At 50.3% G+C, this 19,900-nt stretch overlaps 1 protein-coding gene across 1 annotated transcript in view; it reads left to right on the top strand.

Annotated features, from left to right (window-relative positions):
* The window catches only part of RIMS3 (regulating synaptic membrane exocytosis 3), a 33,496-nt gene extending 14,913 nt beyond the window's left edge, over positions 1-18,583 (top strand). Inside the window, exons 2-8 of the mRNA XM_006903978.3 lie at positions 863-1,037; positions 5,466-5,713; positions 11,157-11,298; positions 13,646-13,758; positions 15,924-16,025; positions 16,368-16,507; positions 18,030-18,583. Coding sequence (XP_006904040.1) covers positions 5,497-5,713; positions 11,157-11,298; positions 13,646-13,758; positions 15,924-16,025; positions 16,368-16,507; positions 18,030-18,242 — 927 coding nt within the window. The 5' untranslated portion in view covers positions 863-1,037; positions 5,466-5,496 and the 3' untranslated portion in view covers positions 18,243-18,583. The remainder of the gene's footprint in view (positions 1-862; positions 1,038-5,465; positions 5,714-11,156; positions 11,299-13,645; positions 13,759-15,923; positions 16,026-16,367; positions 16,508-18,029) is intronic.
* Positions 18,584-19,900: the final 1,317 nt, after the last annotated feature.

Here is a 19,900-nt window from a genome sequence, read left to right as displayed (position 1 = left end):
TCTGAGCCTTCCTATCAAGTGGTTGCGCCTGGTGTGCAATCCAGGCCAGTAAGCACTAACACCTGTACAGTCCTTTAACGTTTACAAAGGTACCATTATGAGTAGTAGTAATGTAATTGCCCAACTGAGCATTTAGCATGTACCAATCCTTATTTTATAATATTCATCTAAGAATCTTAAGGCTGTTATTATTCCCACTTTAGAGATGAGGACCGGTAGGCTTGGTTTGTTAAAGAAATTGCGCTGTCTCATACGGCTTGTAAGTGGCAGATCTAGGTTTTGAACTAAGTCTTCTGCCTCCAAAGCTTGTGCTTTTAGTCGCTTTACTTTCCTGGTCCTTGTTATCTTACCTGATGCCCAGTCTAGCCTGGAGAGTCGGGCTGGGTCCAGGTGGCCAGTAGACTTATTTTATAGAAAAGCGATGGAGGTTCAGAGAAACTGAATGACTGGCTGGGCTTGGAGCCAGGAGCGCCCCTCCTCCACACTCCTGACTGCTGTGCATGTCACCAAGTGTCTGGGGAGGGACACGGACCCCATTAGTCAGGAGGAGGACAGAGGAAGGAAGAATACGGTCTAGAGCTCCTTAGCATTTGGACCTGGATGAGTCCCTCCTGTGTTAAAAGTCCTAAAGTTGTGGGTGGGGCTTCAGCACCAGCAGCTTGACGTTGAAGTTCAGATTAGGGGACCCAGAGTTTAGAGGATTTTGTGAAGGAGGAAGCAGCAAATTAGAGAGCTGAAATGATTTGCTCAAGGTTACACGGGTATCTAGAAAGTCTGTCTTTTTATTCCATAAGCTACCGGAAGCCTTTGAGGACAAATGTCTTCTTTAGCCCTTCTTATAACCTCCCCTCTTTCCTTCCAGACTCTTATTACATCACCTCCTCCTGGGAGCTACCTTGATTGCCTCACCTCCTTTCTTGAAAACTAGTGTCTCAGCAGAAGTTAACTGAAGCCTCGTGTCAATGCCCTAAGGGAGTGTCGTCAGGAGGGGCCCAGCCCCTGTGATGTGGAACACCGCTCTCATATTCATCAGCTCGGTGAGTTTGGGTTTTCTTCAAGGCGAGATGTGAGGAGATGTGGAACCTGAGAGTTAGGAGACTTGGGTTGGTGCTCTGGTTTTTTCACCAACATTTTTGGTCACCCTGGGTGTGTCTCCTTCCCATGCTGGACCTTGATTTACTACTCTGCAAAATGAAAGGCTCAGGATGGAATAGGGGCGGCAAATTGGTTTTAACTCCTGAGCTGGTTCTCAGCAGTTGGTGCTAGAACACAGTGCTGGGAGGGATTCTGAGGTTAAATCTGCCTCAATGGGCAAGAGAGAGATTAGTGATATCTGCTGTGGTTGGAGGATGGGGAGAAGTGGTTAGAGCCTCAGTTATTTGCCACCCCTTCCAGCCTAACAGTCCATCATCCTGTGATAGATTCCTTCGCCTTCCCTATTGAGAAGGTAGGTGGCTGGGTTCATCTTTGGCTTTTGGATGGTCTCATTGACTCCCATAAAGCTCATTATTTGGTTGGACACTTGGTCAAAGGAGCCCAGGGTGGCCTGACAGAGCCCCAAGACCTGCTGTTGTCAGGATTCTGTAGAAGGTTTGGGGAACCCTTAGGGTACTGAGACCCCACGATAGAGGCCAAACATTGAGGACTGGAAAGAAAACCCTAAGCTCGTTCCTTGGGGAACTTGGAAGGTATCTGCTGGCATAGAGCTTTGATAGAAGTGGGGGCAGTGGCCTCCTCCTTGCGGGTGAATCTGAGCTGTAGTCATAGATGCTGCTGAGCTGTAAAGTGGGGTCAGCAGGGAGAACTTGATAGTGAGGTCCCCATGACCCAGCAAGGTCTGGGCAGAGTTCCCTTCCTTGGAGTGCCTTGAACTGGGCTGGGAAAGGGACGGTCCTCAGAGGCAAGAAATTGTTGAAGTGGCTTTTGAGGAAAGTATGTAATTCATTTAATAATCTTTTAGGTGCTGTGTTCTGTATTCTCCTGGCCCCTCACCACTCTGCCTGCTGCCCCTTTCCCATCCCTGTGGTCTGACAGCTCAGGGGTTGCTGTGCAGTAGGGCTTCCCTCCTCATGGGCCAGGTAGCTGGCTCTGTCTGTCTCTCCATCTTTCCCTTCATGAGCTAGACTGGCTACCAGGGAGGCAACTAGAACCCCAGTTCTGAGCCTGCCAGTGCAGTATGTATTCACAGATTCTGCTCTCCTAGTCAAAAGGACTTTCAGAGATCACCTAATCCAACCCATTCATTTTTACATACAGATAAAGAAACCAAGGCCCAGACAGGTGCCACAAGGAATCTGTATGCATCTTAATCCCACTGTGTCCTGATACTTAACTCTCCCAGACTACCTACCTAGGACTCCAATACCAGGAGTCAGGCCCCAAGACCTTGGGTCCAGTGCTTTGGGCCTGGCTGCTCTTATGCCCTTGGGGATGGCCAGCTGGGCTGGGTCCTTCCAGGCATTCATCAGCTCTCCAGGCCCTCTGGGTGGTTAAAGATGAGAAAGTAGCTCTGGATGGTGCAGAGTCCTGGATGTCAAACCATCTGCTTGTCAGTTCTATTTATTATTCATGAGGAAACATGAGTCCCTGGGTTGGCAGGGTCAGGAATTTTGTCCCTCACCCTCTTTCTTTCTTGTCCCCTGGGAGTGGCGTTCTTGAACTTGCTATAGGCTGGCTGCTTGCGGGGAGCACTTACTTCTCCAGCCATGGTCTGGGCGGGATCTCTGCTGCCCTTTAGCTGCTCATGCCAGCTGTGAGAACCTGGGCCAGAGACCCAGGGCAAAACCTGAGCAGGAGAGATGGGCCCACATCTTTGAGTGAGCTCTGGATTGAAGGGGCAGGAACTGCAGAGTGTGTCTGTCTCTCTGTGGAAACAGGAGACCTGGTTCGAGTCCAGGCCTTGCCACTTTTTAGCCAAGTAGGATGGGCAAGGCCTTGACATCTCTGAGACTCAGTTTTCTCATCTGTGACATGAAGATAACAATACGCCTAACAGAAATACTTTCGCGAGTAAGTTAGACTTACATTGTGGCAGATTCAAAGTATCAGATAAGCACCCTCCCACGATCCACCAAAAGACCATGCAGATGGTCTTTTGACCAAACTGGCACTAGAATTGGAAAGTAAAGAGAAGAGATCATCATAGGCCCAAGTCCAGGGGACTTTCCATTAGTTGCAAGGTTGATGGGGGATGGATGGAGAAATACAATCTGGGGCTCTGCACACATCACAGGGTGAGCAAGAACAGTCCAGGCAACCACAAAGAAGGCAAAATATGGCATCGACTCATCACTACTATCAGCTCTAATTCACCTGCAGGAGCCACACCACGCTGATTGGGACACCAGGTGGCCCTTCTCAGCCGTCTGGGAACTATCTTCCTAGTTAGCCGGAGGGGTGCCTTCCCATTCCCACTCCTATTTTCCCACCCCTTTCTATGTCTTTTTGAAAAGTTGGATTTCCTCAGGGCGACAGGCCTGAAGGTAGAGAGTCGAAGAAAGTGCCCTGAGCCCTGGGATGGGGAGCTGCCCTGGGAAAAGTGTTGTGGGCCAGGACAGAGCCAGGAAGGGCTGGATACAAAGCATGCTGGAGCAGCCGTATCTCCAGAACTCTGCCTGAGCATCAGACTTTCAGCCAGATTGTAGGACCAATAGCCAGAGATCCCACCTCTCTACAAAACAGAGCCATAGATGCCTGTTGCCTGACTCCCCTTGACTGACTCCCAGTACCTTCTGTGCTCTTCCTTAGTACCCATCAGAACCGTCATTAAATATTTAATTACATAATTAGTTGTTTACTGTCTGTCTGTCCTCTTGGAATCAGTGAAGGCTTTAAGAGGGCAGGACCAACTCTGCCTGGCTCACTACTGTATCTTTGGCACTCAACATAAGCCTTGGGATTTTAAGGGCTTAAATATTTGTTGAATGCAGTTAATGCAGAGAGTCAATTTGTATACTTTGGAAAGGAATTTGGTAGTATATTCCAAGAATCAAAAAAAAAAAAATGTTTATGCCCTCAATATCAGGTAGGATGCTTTTGGATATAAGAGAGAACCTTGATTCAAACTGGCTTAAGCCAAGGGAAGCACATTGCCTCACATAATGGGAAGGCCAGAGAAAGGCAGGCTTCAGGGTGGCCCGCGGTCCTTTCCGTATCGGTGCTTTGCTGTCCTCAGCAACACTGGCTTCATCCTAGGACTGGGCCCTCTCTAGGGGGAGGAGTCTTGAGGGAGGAAGTGAAAGAGAGAGACAGAGGGAGAGAGACCCCTCTCTTGTAAGCATGAAATCCGAATCTTTTCCCTAAATCGGATTGGGCCAACATTGTCACATGCTCACCTTTGGACCAATAAGAATTCCCAAGGTGATTGTCACTCGCTGACCAGCTTAAACTAATCAGGATAATCAGGACGGGGTGGTGGTAGATAAAATCAGCAACTCTTTCAGGAAGCAGGAGGAGAGAATGGAAGCTACGAGCAGTGTCCACAGCCCTTTAAACCAGTCACCCAATTTCTATGAATCAATCCTAAGGAAAAAAGCAGATAAAATCAGTGTAGAAAGAGGTTTATTGCAGTGTTGTTTAAAAGACAGGAGGGAGAGAAGGGAGTGAAGCAAAGATAGAAAGAAGAAAGTCGAACCTAATCTAAAAGGTAACTATATTGAAGTGTTTAAGTCAATTATGCTACCTCCATACAGTGGAATATTATGGTGGCGTTAAAACATTTATACAAACTGTTAATGACATTGGGAAATGCTTGTGATATAGTGCTAAATGGAAAATCCCGGGATATAAAATTGTATTTGCAGTACGAGTTCAATTATTTTTAAAAATGCATAGAAAAGAGACTGAGAGGAAATAGGTTAAATGCCTCTTGTGGCTGCCTCTCAGTAGTGCAGTTAAGGGTGACTTGTGGCTGCTGCTGCATCCTTTTCTGTACCATCCCCTTCACACCGGAGGACCCCTCCCACCTGCTCAGGTTGCAGCCAGTTTTGTTCTCCCTGCTCTTGTTGGCTATGAAATAACAATTGCTAACACTTATTGAATATTTGCTCTATGCCTGACACTGTTCTAGGCACACATACACTGACTTAATCCCTACAACAATTCGATGAGGTAAGTGCTTTTATTTCTTGTTTTGCTGAGGTGTTCACTGAAACTCCAAGATGCTTGGTCACAAGGTCATACAGCTAGTATACAGAGGCCTTTGGAAATTCAAGAGTGGGCCGTGCGATTCCACAGCCTCGGTCTTTACCACCAAACTAGGTCACTTGCCAGGGCCGCCATGTGTCCATAAGAATCGTCCAATTTATTGAGCCAGACTCTGTGCACACTCTTTACATTTATTTGTTCATTAAATTCTTACAGCCTCAGAGAGGTTGCGCAAGGTCCCACAGCTAGGAAGTAGTGACTACAGTAGAGTGGCCTGGGGTCTGATGTGGGATCCCTTTGTCTCTTTGTCTCCCCCACAGAGTTGCCTGAGGCCCCGCTGCTCCTCAGACCATGTTTAACGGGGAGCCGGGTCCAGCCTCAGCCGCAGGCTCCAGGAATGTGGTTCGGAGCTCCAGCATCAGTGGCGAAATATGCGGATCCCAGCAGGCGGGGGGTGGGACAGGGGTCACCACTGCCAAGAAGCGGCGCAGCAGCCTTGGGGCCAAGATGGTGGCCATCGTGGGCCTGACCCAGTGGAGCAAGAGCACACTCCAGCTCCCCCAGCCTGGTAAGGGGGCATGGGACACCAAAGGGCCGGGGCGGGGCACCTTGCAATGACAGGGCATCCAGGAACTGTCCTTATGGGTGTACATGGCCACACCCACAAACACTTATGTAGCACTTACCATATACCAGGGACCGTTCTAAGTCCAGTATGCGTCCTGACCCATTGAACCATCATGTCATTCTATGAGGCATGTACTAAAGCACACAGAAGGGAAGTAAGATGCCCCAAACTACATAGCAAGTAGGTGGTAGAGCCTGGATTCAAACCCCAGCAGTTGGGCTTCTGAGTTCATTACCATTACCGAACTCCTAACCATTATACTCTGCTGCCTCCATGCACAAACTGACGTATTAATCAGCAAGTATTTATTAAACAGTCATTGTGTTCCTGGCACTGTGCTAAGTGATACAACTTCACAGACACACACGTCCACAAGACTCAGTCTCACCTGTAATCTCTGTTTCCTAAGTACAAAGAGCCACACAAATGTAGATGCATAGTCACACACATACATTACAAAGTCACAAGAGAGACATACACACATTAAGACACATGCCTTGCATAGTCACATAGATAGCGTGCTCTGTTACTCAGATAAGACACTGCCCTACTGCCAGGGAAGGATAATACAGCCAGTCAGACTGTACATGGTCACAAACAACGCTAGTCATGCAGATCACACCAACATAGTCCTCTGATACAGACAGACCCAGATCATAGAAGCTCCATTACACATGGCCCATGATCACAGAAACGTCCCACACGCGTATGTACATACCTCATGAAAAACCACATTCACACACCTTACCAGCTATATCCTGATAAATATGCTTTCACAGACACCTAGTTATGGAATCCCTGATATCCTCAGACTGGTGAGTGACCACCTGGTCATATAGAGTCACACCCGGACCCCACATCACAGAGGAGCCAGCCCTCCCCACCAAGACCTCCTTACTTTGTGGCATCAGCCCAGACACCAGCTGGTTGTGTATTAAAATCTTTTCCTGCTTATTTTTCTCAGAGTAACAACTTCCCCAAGAAACCTTCAAATAGGCAGCTGGATGGGGGTGGTGAGGGGGCGGGGGTGCCGGAGGATCCGGGGAGAACGCTCATCAAGACTCCCAGTTGGGGCTGGGGGTGGGGGACTTTTCCAGGCCTTAAAATAGATTTTTACAAAGCCCTCCACAGTAGCATGTGGGATGGTCTTTTCTAGCACTCAAGCTGCAATGTGGTTTCTGGCTCACGGAAATGCTAAATGAGGAGGGGGCTTGCAGTTCTCAGTGCCCCAGGGTGGGCATAGCCTCTGTGAATATGCAGTGTAGACCTGACAGTAGGGAGTCAGGAAGATGGGGACCTGGGGATCCAGGAGTTGGGCTGGGACAGGACCAAGAGGTGGGATTAAGGTTGGAGGATTAAGATTAAATCAAGGAGGTGTTGGACTTCAGAAGACCAAGCCCGGCTGATCTCCACTGAGTCAGCTTCAGACCCAAAGGGTTCTCCGTGTTCAAAGTGATCTGGATGGACAGTCTTTCAAAGCCAGATCAGGAGCCTGAGTCACTGGGAGATATTTCAGTGATCTGCCTCGGTCCGTCCACCTTCCTAGACTCTAGTCGGCAGGCAGGGACTGGAGCGGGCACCAGGGAGACCTCCAGCCTTGAGGGGAGCTGAGTGGTGGGGCTCTGAATCACTTGTTTCAGTGGTATGCGAGGGCACGGCTGAAGGCCTGGGGCCAGAGCCAGGGGAATTACCTCGATCCCCTTCTAATCGAAGGTCTCTATGAATCATCCAATCACTAAATGTCAGTGCAGGAAGGGCCCCTTGAGATCATCTAGTCTGATGGACTCATTTTATTGCTGAGGCATCTGAGCCTGAAGAGCAGAAGGCACTTCCCTGGAAAATGACTTCAAGGTGGCCTTCAGAGCCACACCTTGCCATTTACTAGCTGGGTGACTCAGGCAAGTTACTTCACCTCTCAGAGCTTGCCTCCTTGTTTGACAATGAGAACAATAACACATGCCTTGCAGAGTTGCCCAGGGGATTAAACGAGATAGGAGATGCGAAGGCAGTCAGCCTTGTACATAGTAGATGTTTGGGACACTGTTGGGGTTATTATTATTACCCACAGTCACATAGTAGGGCCAGAAAAGGTGAGTTTTCTGACCTTCACAGCTCTGCCTCTTGCTTGGAGCATATTCCTCTCCCATCTATAATTCCTTGTCCCCATGTTTCCCCCCACCCCAGGCCTTGAGGTTGCCAGTCCCGGCTTGGAGCCCCATCCTGAGTAGCATAGTCTGGCCCCAGAGGAATGTATGGGGATGACTCACCGTGGGTTTCAGCCATGGCAACTTCGTTCTGGGAAAAGATCTTAGCAAAGTGTCCCCTGCTGCCCCCAGGTGGGATGGCTCAGTTGCCTGCAGGGCTGGGCTATGCGAAGTGGGGAGGAACTCGTCTCCTGGACCCAGTCTTCTGGGCTCTGGGTCTGCCTTCCCAGGGGCCTCCTTTCTCCTGGTTTATCCATACCCTGCATTGGCTCGAGCTCTGCCCATCCTCTCTTTTGTGTTTTAAAGCTACCTGGACCAGCCTTTGCTCTAGTTCTCTGATCTCCTGGATGCCCCTTCTAGTTTATTTCTCACACTGCCCTAGAGTGGCTTTCAAAAATTTACCCCGAAACTTTAGAGGACTAGTCCTGGTTCTAACTCCTCGTGGTACCTTGGGAAAAGTCACTTTCCCATTGGATCTGTTTCCTCTGTAAAATAGAGCTCAAAAGACTCTCTCCCAGCTTCCTTTTAGATCTAACATTCTCTAAGTTGAGGGAGCAGTGAGGAGGGTGGGTTCAGAGCATTGGGGTCCCAGGACTCAGGTGAGTTCTGGCCTAGCCCTAGGCCAAGTCTGTACAGGGCCATCCTGGACCGTCCCAGCCCCTGCTCAAATGGAATTCCTCTTTTCAGTACCAAGGACAGCGGCTCCACCCTCCTGGGCTCTGGACTCTGGGTCATTCCAGAAGATGCCGTGGGGAGTGCTGTTGGGAGCTGTTAACTGCCTCTCCCTTGTATGTGGTGGGACAAATGGGATGGTTCCTGGAATCTTTGAGTCTCCAGAGACCACAGAATTATTGCAAACAACTTGGCCTGGTTCTCTAGAGAGAGACGCTACATAAAGTTGCTCCCCCAGACCAACAGAATTTAGAGACTGGACAGATATGAAACAGTAAAGAAATTTTCTCTAAGGTTTTCTCCCCATCCAGAAGACATGGAATTTAATCTCTGCTGAATCACATCTCAAACCAACGTGGAGGTGGTGGAGGGGAGTGAGAAGTAGCATGTCAGTAGACTGGGAGTCAGTGGGCCTGGGGTCTAGCCTCAGCCCTATGGGACCCTGGGCCTCAGGTTCCCCATCTGTGAAGTGGCAGGGGCAGGGGGCTAGCTGAAGTGTCTAACACTTCAGGATTCTATGACTCCTCTACCGAAGGGCTCACAGTGGGTTGGGCAGGTCTGATCAAAGAAGGTAAATTTTCTCCCAAATGGGTCAAAGCTTTTTCAAGCTCTAGAATAGCAGAGACTGGGGCCACATGGTGGTGAGGCTCTGTCTTCAACTCGGTGTGTGTTGTGGGGGGCATTCCAGGGAAGGGAGGGTAAAGTGCAGCTCCCACAGACCCACCTGTCTTCTAACCGGCTTAGAGGAGATTGGCAGTTAGGAGCCAGGGACAGGACAAGTCCCCCGACACCCACCATTATTGCCAGCCCTGTGTGTGGTGGGTTACACACTGTTTGTGGGTTTACATTGTGTGTGCGTGCATGTGTGTGTGTGATAGAGTGGATGGGTTCAACTCCAAGTGTTAGCGTGTGAAGGTCACATTTACGTGGCAGAGTATGTCATGTGCATGTATGACTAAGACCTGGTAGGACCATTTGTGACTGTTGTATGAACATACACATGACCTTGTATATGAGATCCTTGTCTTCATAAATGTGATCATGAGCACTGGTGTGTGTCTTCTTATGCCTATTGGTATGAAAGAAGTATGCATGAGCTAATGCGACTGTGTATGTAAGACAGACAGGCAGGCAGACAGACATATCGATGGTCCCATTAATTACTGGATAGTTAGCTATTCCAATATCCTGGAAGCTGGGATGGTTTCAGAGAAGACATTCTTCCTCACTACCACCCCCACTTCCAGCCCCCCATCTCATCCACCAGTGATGCTAGCCTTCTCAGCCTTCCCTCCCTCAGTGGGACTTCTAAAAGATAAGTAGGACAAAGCAGGAGAAATAAAGTCACCCTTTTCTCAGGCCAGGATCTTCAAAATCCCCTTCCCAACCCACTATTAGATGTAGGTGGAAGAAGGGGCTGCCAGGGTAACAAGCTCCCCCCTCCCCACTGCTTTGGGAAGGGGGTGCTGCACGTCCTGCCCCACCCCCAGGCTCTCCTCATCCCTGTAGGCAACGTCACTCTTAATTTGCCTGGGTCGCTAATCAGTGACAGCAGATGGCTCCTTTGATACAGTCTCTCTCTGAGCATCACTTCCCTTCCCATCAAGCTCTTCGGGCAGCCAAGCTTCTGCAGGGGAAGTCCTGTAAACCCTCAACACATCTTCTGCTCCCCCAACCCCTGCCCCAGGAGAAGAGGGTGTCTAGAGGGACCACACTGCAATGCTGAGGAGGTTGCCATGGAAACTCAAGCAGGATGGTGTGCTACTAGGAGAGGCAAAGTACCCATGTTCCCTTCAAGGCTGAGGAGGGGTGCTGGGGTAGGGGTAGAGGGGTGCTCTGAACAGGAGGCACAGTGACACAGGGAGTGAGCGCTCCCTGCATACCTTCTAGGGTTCTTCTGCAGACTTCTCTCTCAAAGCCAAAGTCAGTTCAGGTCAACCTAGCCGACCCTCTCTCAGTCCTGCTTCCCTAATGGGGAATCCCACCTTGAGAATGCATGTTTGAGAGTGGCCAGGCTTCACATGGGGTTTTTATAGGGCCCATGAAGGTATCAGAGAGGTGGGTTATGAGCTCTGAGTGTGATAAGATGCACAAGGGGAAGCAAATCTTGGAATCCCACTGAAGGCAAACTTTCTAGAAGAGAGAGGCAAGAACAAGTCCTTTGGGTTAAGGGCTGAAATTAAGTGGGAAGGTGGCTGTCAGGGAAGCCTGGCAAGGGGGAGGGGGAGGGCCAAGCACTGCAGGGCAAGGACTCTACCTGGTTCTCAGCACACCCCAGCCCCACCATCCCAACTCTGCCCCCATCCAGCTTCCTAGCCTGCTTTGTGTGTGCCACTGCCCTGAGCAGGGCCAGGGGGCAGGCTGCAGACTGGCTTTAGAGGTCATCTCAGCAATGGCCCCGCCTCCAGTCACAGTCCTACCCATCATGCCCCTTCCCAAGAGGGTGATTTTGGGCAGCTCATCAGTGATCTGACCTTGTTCTCTCTCTGTGCTTTGGGGCGTCACAGAAGGGGCGACCAAGAAGCTGCGCAGCAACATCCGGCGGAGCACGGAGACAGGAATCGCTGTGGAGATGCGGAGCCGGGTCACGCGCCAGGGCAGCCGAGAGTCCACGGATGGGAGCACCAACAGCAACAGCTCCGACGGCACGTGCGTTCAGCCCACCCCACCGTGGTCCCTGCCCTCCTCCTTGGTCCGCTACACCGAGCCAGCCGCAGGGCAAGAAAACCTCCAGCTGGATTTCCAGCCCAGATGTCTGGGCTCCTCTGTGTCCCTGCCTCCCTCCATCCTCTTCCCCCTGGACATCCTGTGCCTGGGCCCCAGTCTGGCTATTGCTCCAGGTTGCTGTTTCTCATCTGAATATCCCAGTGGCCCAGGAACAGTTCATCCCTTCTGTTTGTTCTATGCCTCCCGCCTCCCAGCACCTACCTGCTACCCCGCTCCAGAGGAGAGGGTTCAAAAGGAAAATGTGATTCTAAAATCCTTTTCATCTAAAACCATTTTTATGGCTCAGATAAATGGAATCCTCACAAGTCGCCTTGCTTGGAGCTTAGGAGATCGGACTAGCTCATGTCTTTCAAACTGTGGGCGATGACTCATAAGAAAGAAGTAAAAGCAGTTTAGTGGAGCAAAAGCTGCATTAAAAAAAGAAATAGAAATTCAAATGTATCCTATAGAGTAAGGATGAATTACCTCGTGAACTTTTGTTTCAGTATTTTGACTCTATGGATGCACATAGGTCTATGACATTAAGTGTATTTCTTACATTCATGTGTGGGTCACAGCCAAAAATCTGAAAGTCGTTAGCTTAGATATTCCCTCAGATCTCTTCTGAATTATGAAACTATGGTCACATGATTAAGATTTTATGATTTGGCTTCATTAAGATACAATGATTTCAGGATTGTGTAGCTCTATTGTTTAAGATTCTATGATCACGTATCTCGTGACCATGCCTACGTTCATGAATGCGAGCAGCCACTAGCGTTTCTTGTGTCTTAACTATGTGCAGAGCATCACTGGGCAGTTCAGATCAGTGCTTCTTACTCTGGGATCTACCAGTCACTAGCAGAACAAAAACTGTCTCATTTAACACAACACCCCTGAGGGATGTCAGTACTACCTGAGAAACTGAGGCACGGGAGAAAGGTGAGGTACCTGACCTAAGGTCACAACTATTAAATGATGGTGGAGTCAGGATTTGAATTAAGGCCATTTGACTTTATAACCCTTGTTCATAATCTCTACACTCTCTGTACCAAGCTCCTGAAATTCTGGGACCTCCAGAGTCTACATTTCTTTATTTAATCTTCTCCGATACCATTATCCTAAGAATATGATATTAGGCTATTGCTGACTGTGGCCAATAACAGTGGGTGAGCCTCAGAGCCTCTTCCTGGGCAGTGCAGAGAAACACCCAGGCCCTCTCCAATAGCATTTGCAGCCTATCTCCCCTCCCTTCCTGTCACTGGCCAAGGGGGACGCAAGGCCAAGCTGTCCAGCAGGGGACTCATTCTGGGACAGCCTTTTGTCAACCAGGAGTCTGAGCTGTTCCAAGAGATCTTAGAACTTTGTTCGGTCCACTGTATCCCATGAACAGACCTGGGTCAGCCCTCCCTCATCTGTCTTTTTTCGACTGGCCACACCCAGAACACCTAGGCTTGAGAACATGAGCAAGTGGCATTTCTCCTTTGATGATAATAATGCCAACGATAACTACCATTTATTGTTTTCTGTCTGGAACTTTTCATGCACCATCCGCCCTAACCCTCACCATAACCCTAATTGGGCATCATCTCTGTTTTGCAGGCAAGTCTTTACCTCTTGAAACCTCTGTTTTCTCATCTGTAAAATTGGATAATCGCTCCTGCCACACAGAGTGGTTGTAAGGATTAAATTATATGGTGCACATAGAGCCTTTAGTGTGCTATTGGCATCTGGCCAACTTTCAATAATCATCAGTTTTTCTTGTTACTATTTCCAGGCCCCCCTACAACCGTGGACCACCTACCATCACTCGTCATTAATCTCAACCCTATAATTGTGTTATTTTGGTCTCAGTAGCTGTTTTGGGCACCACCTCATGCTATTGACTTGATTTCAAACTTAGGATAAACTAAACCTCAGTTCTTGGAACTTGTTCCAGGCATTGACATTCCTGGCCTCTGTCTCTGGTTCTTGGCATTCATATCCCCTGGTGAGGGCACAGGTGTCCAGCAAGCCCTGCCTTTTAAGGGTCACCTAAGGAATCCTGGAGCTTGAGGATTAAATACCATCATTACATTACGTTGATTAGTCTCTTTTTTCAAGTGGCATCCAAGTATTTTTCTTTAACGTGCAGAGACAAACAGACAGTTTGTCCCCAGCCACAGTAGTACATGCACACTATGTAGAGGGGAAACTGAGGCACAGAGGAGTGTGCCCAGGGCCCAAGAGGCAGAGCCACTATATCCCACCAGCCAGATGCGCTCACATGCCCCTCTGCCTCCTTTCCCAGGTTCATCTTCCCCACCACCCGGCTAGGGGCTGAAAGCCAGTTCAGCGATTTCCTGGATGGGCTGGGACCAGCCCAGATTGTGGGGCGACAGACACTGGCAACGCCACCAATGGGTGAGTCCTCTTGAGGGCAGGGCGAGTTGGGTAATGGCAGCCAAGCAGCAGAAAGGGTAAGCCCCATGAGGGCCCTGTGTGACCCAAGCAGCAGAAGTGAGCCCTGGCTCAGGCTTTGGTGCCAACGAGAAGTAGTGAGCATAGCACTCGTCAATACGCCCCTCCTCAAAGAGGAAGGCTATCCTGCAACGGATTTTCTAGCACATTCCCTCCTTCGCTTCACCACACACTCACACACCTACTATGTACCCAGCATTGCTAAGTGCTGGACTCAAAATGGTGAACAAAAATTTTCACGGCATTAGCTTTTATGGAGTCTGTTCTAGCATCAATTCTCTGTGTGGCTTTGCACAAGTCCCTTCCTTGAGGCTGTTTCCTCATCTGTAAAGTGGGATTTAACCTGCCTTAATTCTGCAATCCAACAGTTTATTGAGTTTTTCCCCGCCACCCCTCCACCCCGGTGCTTGCATGAAGTATTTCATTTACTCCTTAGGAACTATGCCTTATTTACTGCTAACGGTGTCTGGCACTTAGAAGCCTTTTAGTAATTTTCTCATCTATATTCCCTACAGCTAGGAAGTACTTCCTAAAGTCAATACTTGGTCCTCTTAGCTGCAGTTCTGGCTCCCTCCTCTCCCTTAGATATTGACTGTGTTGGCTTCAAGTAGCTCCTCCCAGACCTAGCTACCCCAGAGATGCCTCCTCATCTCCATCCTCCTCTCCATGTGTCTGACTTGAACAGTGTCTGACCCACACATCAGCAACTGACCTCACAGCAAATGAGCAAGCTGAGTGCAGACAGTGTCCTGCTGTGAGCGATACAGTGGAGCTGGGATTTTATTCCAGGCCAGGACTCCTCCCACTGCACTGCCCCGTCTTCCTGAATTTGCTAACACAGGAGCCTCTCTGCTGGAAGAGGGGTCCATGGGGACCCTTGGAGGGTGAGCGTCAGCTCTTATCCAACTCTTGGGTTAGATTTGGCTAATTCCCAGCCCCTGCTTTCAGACTCTTAAGGGCCTCAGAGGTCTGCTTTTCTCAGCCCTAGGCCCAGCCAAAGGCTGAGAGGCGGTGAGAGGAGTCAGCCCCTTCTACAAGGCAAATGCGCCATCACAGCCTAGAACTATGCATGTGGTGCCCTCTGGTGTCCAAAACTGGGAAGGACAGGTTTGCATTTGTCCATCTTAGAGATGTTTCAGAGAGACAAGGAGGAAATTAATTCCTGAGTCACCCACCTTCTCTTCCCCATGGGGAGGTCAGGATTAGCTGGAGGAGGGGGATGAATTCCAGAATGTCTCCTAAAAATAATAAATCCCCATCTTCCCAAGTATGCAAATACAAACAATTGCATAATGTCTCAGAGAATCTAAAATGGGTAGCTGAACCCAAAGTCTAGCCTATTTTAATCTTTTTGCACCAAGCTTATGATTCTGCACTTCTTTGAAGGCTGTTTCAAATGACTAATATGTAATTTCAAATTCTGCTAACTCAGGTTGAACAAAGCTAACAGTTGCAGAAATCAGATAACTAACAAGACTCCACACATAGAACTTGTTCCAGCAGATTATCCGTTTTGTGAGAGCACAGTGAGGGGTTCTCAGTTCTCTGCTCCCTGGAAATCTGCCAGGCTTCCTTCCATCTTTTGGCACGGGTACAAGCAGACCCTCATTCCCAGGGAGGGCCTCGTGTCCTGGGCGGGCTTATATCTCAGCATCTCTTTAAACTGATATTTTTTAAAATATTTGTTTGACATTTGTTTAGAGGAGTGGCCGAGGGCAGCTGTGTAGAAGATAAATGAGAGCCACTGAGCCCACAGCCTTCCCTCCATCTTCCTGACATGAAGCTGTGTCCCCAAATGTGCCTATTTTGCTCAGCACAGCAGAAGCCCTTCAGTTAACCAGACTTAGATAGGAGTTTGGCAGCCATTTGTTGTTCCCCAAGCATGTCCCTTGAGGGTCATGCCCCCACCCCGCTCCAAGGGACCTAGCAAAGCATTTCCCAGCCACCTTAAAGTGGTCTCATGGGGACAGTTCTTATACATGCCATTTTCTCCATCTTGTGCCCTTTCCAATGCTGTGGTGTCCTCTGCAGACTGGCATTCTGCACAGCAGCTTGCTGGCCTGCCCCTGGTCTGGCTCTGGCTGGACTGTCCCTCTTCTCCCTCACAGGGGACGTGCACATTGCCATCATGGACCGGAGCGGCCAGCTTGAGGTGGAAGTGATCGAGGCTCGGGGTCTGACCCCCAAACCTGGCTCCAAATCTCTCCCAGGTGAGGCCGAGCAGCTGCAAGAGAGATTTTGGACATGGGGGTCTTTCCAGGGAGGGGTATGTAGCTGAGCTCTTGGTCTAGCGAGTCCTCAGCTCCCTATTCACCTAAGTCAGTATTCTCAACACCGGAGTCCTGGCTTGCCCAGAAGGCCAGTGAACAGGGGTGGGGGTAGGGGAAGGTGGAGGAGTCAGTATTGGAGTCAGTCTCTTCCACCTGCTGTCCACTGGGCAGCTCATCCTGCTCACCCTGCCCACCTCCAAGATGACCTGGAGTTTGGGAATGGGGCAGGCCACAGCAGTTCCTCCTGAATCCCTTCCCATTGTGCTTTCTCCTATCCCTCAGCTACCTATATCAAGGTTTACCTGCTTGAGAACGGGGCCTGCTTGGCCAAGAAGAAAACAAAGGTGGCCAAGAAGACCTGTGACCCCCTATACCAGCAGGCTCTGCTTTTTGATGAGGGGCCCCAGGGCAGGGTGCTGCAGGTGAGTATGACAGGGTGACTCGCAAAGACTGCAAGTCATAATTTAAAATTTGTTTCATTTATGATTTCTTCTGGGCCAGGCGCTAATGCCAGATGCATTAGTACACATCACCTATTTATTTTCACAACCTAGGGAGGCATTACTGCCTCCAGTTGATTCATAAGGAAACTAAGGTTTGGAGGATAACTCGATTGCCCCCAGGTTGCACCACTGGAAGGTAGAAGCAGGATCTGTTTGACCAGCACCTCCCCCTTCCAGCTGGTGCTGGTGTTTATTGTGCTTTAGCTTCACCCCAAGCTCTGTGGTAGGTGCTTTCCAAATGTGACCTAACTTTGTCCTTGAGATGATCCTGTGAAGCAGGTATGATTCTCTCCATTTTACAAATGAGGACGCAGTCTTGTAAAGATGGAGTGATTAGCTGGAGGTTTTGGCTAGCAACTTGGAGAGCCAAGTTCAGCCCAGGTTCGGGTGACTCTCACCCCAACTACGTGAGAGTGACAACACACTTCACTACAGTCCTGGAAGGGAGGGCTCGTCATGCTCGTTTCATGGATGAAGTGCCTGAAGTGCATAAGGGGTTATATGGGGACAGAGCACAGTGGTGGTCGGCCTCTGGGTTCAGTCCTGGGTTCAAGTTCCAGCTTGATCACTTACCAACTGTAGTATGTTGTAAAGATTAAATGAGAGACGCATGTAGAGGGCCTCACACAGCGCTTGGCACACAGACAGCTATTCACTAAGCCGTAACAGTGGTGGTGGTGGAGGCCGTTGACTTTGCCTTAGGCCATGAAGGTGGCAGAGGAGAGGCTTGAGCTGGGGATTGTCTGGGCTGTGTGACTTCTTGTCTAGGGCTGTTCTCTGGGCTGAGGTGGTTTCATAGCAGGGGCCCCTGGAGTTGCAAACAGTAAGAACTGAGGGACCTTGGGATCTGTGGGGGAAAGGGTGGTCTTGGGTGTCTGTTTTTATATATATTGGGATTCTGTTTTGAGAAAAGGGTTCCTCGATAAAACAAGAGTTTGAAAATCACTGAGTTATCTATTCCCCTCACCCACTTTTATGGGTGTGAACACTGAGGTCCAGTGAGGGCAAGGTGCTTGTGGCAGAGCAGGAACTGTGACCTACATCCTGAACTCTCACTGTGCTCCATCCTGGGGATGACTATCATCTGGATACTGAGAGGCTCTGGAAGTCAGATCCAGGTTCCAATCTGGCTCTGCCACCAAGTCCTGTGTATTTTGGGGTTACTTAATTAGCCTCTCTGAGCAGCAGTTTCTTCTTTGTGGGAATAATAATGCACAGCACCTCTGCCTAGATGGTTGCAACAATTGAGATGATGTATTTAAGGCCCAAAGGATGGAGCCTGGCACTTCTTAAGAGCTCGATAAGTTATTGCCTGGAATCAATCCAGGTTTGGCTTTCTCTGTCCCATCTGTGCCCTGGCAAAATTTGTAGGTTCCTGGGCCCACTGCCCAGCCTGGAGTCGGGGAGGTGGCTCAGCTTCTCTCCTCTTCCCCACTGGCAGGTAATCGTCTGGGGAGACTACGGCCGCATGGACCACAAGTGCTTCATGGGCATGGCCCAGATCATGCTGGATGAGCTGGACCTGAGTGCCGCCGTCACCGGCTGGTACAAACTCTTCCCCACGTCCTCCGTGGCAGACTCTACGCTCGGATCCCTCACCAGACGCCTGTCCCAGTCCTCCCTGGAGAGTGCCACCAGCCCCTCGTGCTCCTAAGGACCTCAGGAAGAGGCCGGGATGCAGTGCGGGAAGGGGTGCCTGCTGGCCCACCACCTCCTCCCCTGTACATAGTCACGTCTTTCTGGCCCCTTTACCCTGCTGCATGCCTGTTGGCTACTGGGCCCGTCCCAGCTGGCGGTGGAGACTGTAGTGTGTGTGCGTGTGTGTGTGCGTGCGCGCGCACGTGTTTGTTTGTGTGTGTGTGTGTGTCTGTGTGTCTGTGTGTGACCATGTTATATCCGTTCATCTGTCCGGGTATAGTCAGTCTTGGTGACTACGTGGGCTGGAATCTATGTCTCTGTGTCTTGTTGAAAAGAAACCCAAAGGCGTCTTGTGTGGTTACGACTCCCCCTCAATCCAGGGATGGAAGAGGGGGACATGGCCATTGGTCCATCCTGCCTGGTCCAGTGTGCAGGGTGGGGCCCGTGCGTCCCTGCCTATGCCTCTTAGTGGTCCCTGCATAATTTTCTGTCTTGTTCTTTGTTCCACCTTTGCCTCTCCAGCACTGCTGCTTTTTTTGAGGAATGTAGCATCCACTGCAGCTGGCCACACTGAGGCCCCTCTGGGAACCCTGACGCCCCTCCTCCTACCAAGCACTCTGGCAGCTTTTCCCACTAAATGCATCTGCGGCATGTAGCATGCTCGTCTAGTGCTTTGGCCAGGGCCCTGGGAGCAAAGATGCCTGGGAAGCTGAGGGCTTGGAGATTGCTTCCTCCCTTGGGCTGGAGCCACCTCCTTCCTACAGGCCAAACACGGGGAGGTCTTAGTTCCCAGGGTTGCTGGCCAGATACCTTAGAGGGAATTGCCAGTACCTTCCATAGCACTGTTCTTCACCTCCTGTGTCCCTCCAAGCCTCCTCACCTCTGACATGCCAAAGGAGCTCTCCCAGTGGACCCCGGGACGTGCGGACGGTAGGGTGTTGACATCCAGGAGGCTGGCCTCAGAGGGGATGTAATCTGCCACAGCAGACAGTCCCTGGAGGCACCTATGTTCTCCCCAGGCCCCGAGGGTGGCCCTGTCCCCTGCTGGGCTCATCCTGGTGGGGCCTGGCCTGTGAGGAGGTCCTTAAGGTAGGGCCATTTGTTGAAATAAGGAGGGAGGGGGCTGACTTGCTCTGAGTCGCTGTTGAGAATCCTGACCTGTGGGGATTAGCTGCATGAAGGTGATCGTTTGGGGCTTATTTTTTGCTCATTCTCAGACCGGGGTCCCTGTCTGGGAGTTCAGACTCATGTAGGCTCTAGCCTCTTGGCTCCACGGACAGCCTGGCTCTGGACTCTAGACTGCCACAGTCACCAGCTCTGTACAAGCAATACTCACCTGTCTCAGCCTCCCTGTCCCTTTGCTCTCCACTGCTGCCCCCTGGAGAGCGGCCTGCTTCAGGCACCTACCTGCCTCTGCTTCCCACCCCTGTCTGATTGGAGCTTCCCCAGTCTACTCTAACTCTGACTTGATTTGATAGCTGGGCCTCGTGGGTGGGGACCAATATCCGGACTGGATCTTGTGAGATGTCTGCTGGGAATCCTGAAGTCTGGCTCAGGAAAACCCAGACTAGTCCTTCTCCCTCCTCGAGTCTAGGGTGAAAGGTGAGAGGTTGCCCAGGAGACAGGTATAGCAGACCTTGGGTCCATGTCTGGTGGGGAAGAAAGAGATGGCTG

This window comes from Pteropus alecto, unplaced genomic scaffold, assembly GCF_000325575.1.
Source record: "Pteropus alecto unplaced genomic scaffold, ASM32557v1 scaffold170, whole genome shotgun sequence".
NCBI classification, from domain to species: domain Eukaryota; kingdom Metazoa; phylum Chordata; class Mammalia; order Chiroptera; family Pteropodidae; genus Pteropus; species Pteropus alecto.
This window is presented reverse-complemented; position numbering and strand designations above follow the sequence as displayed.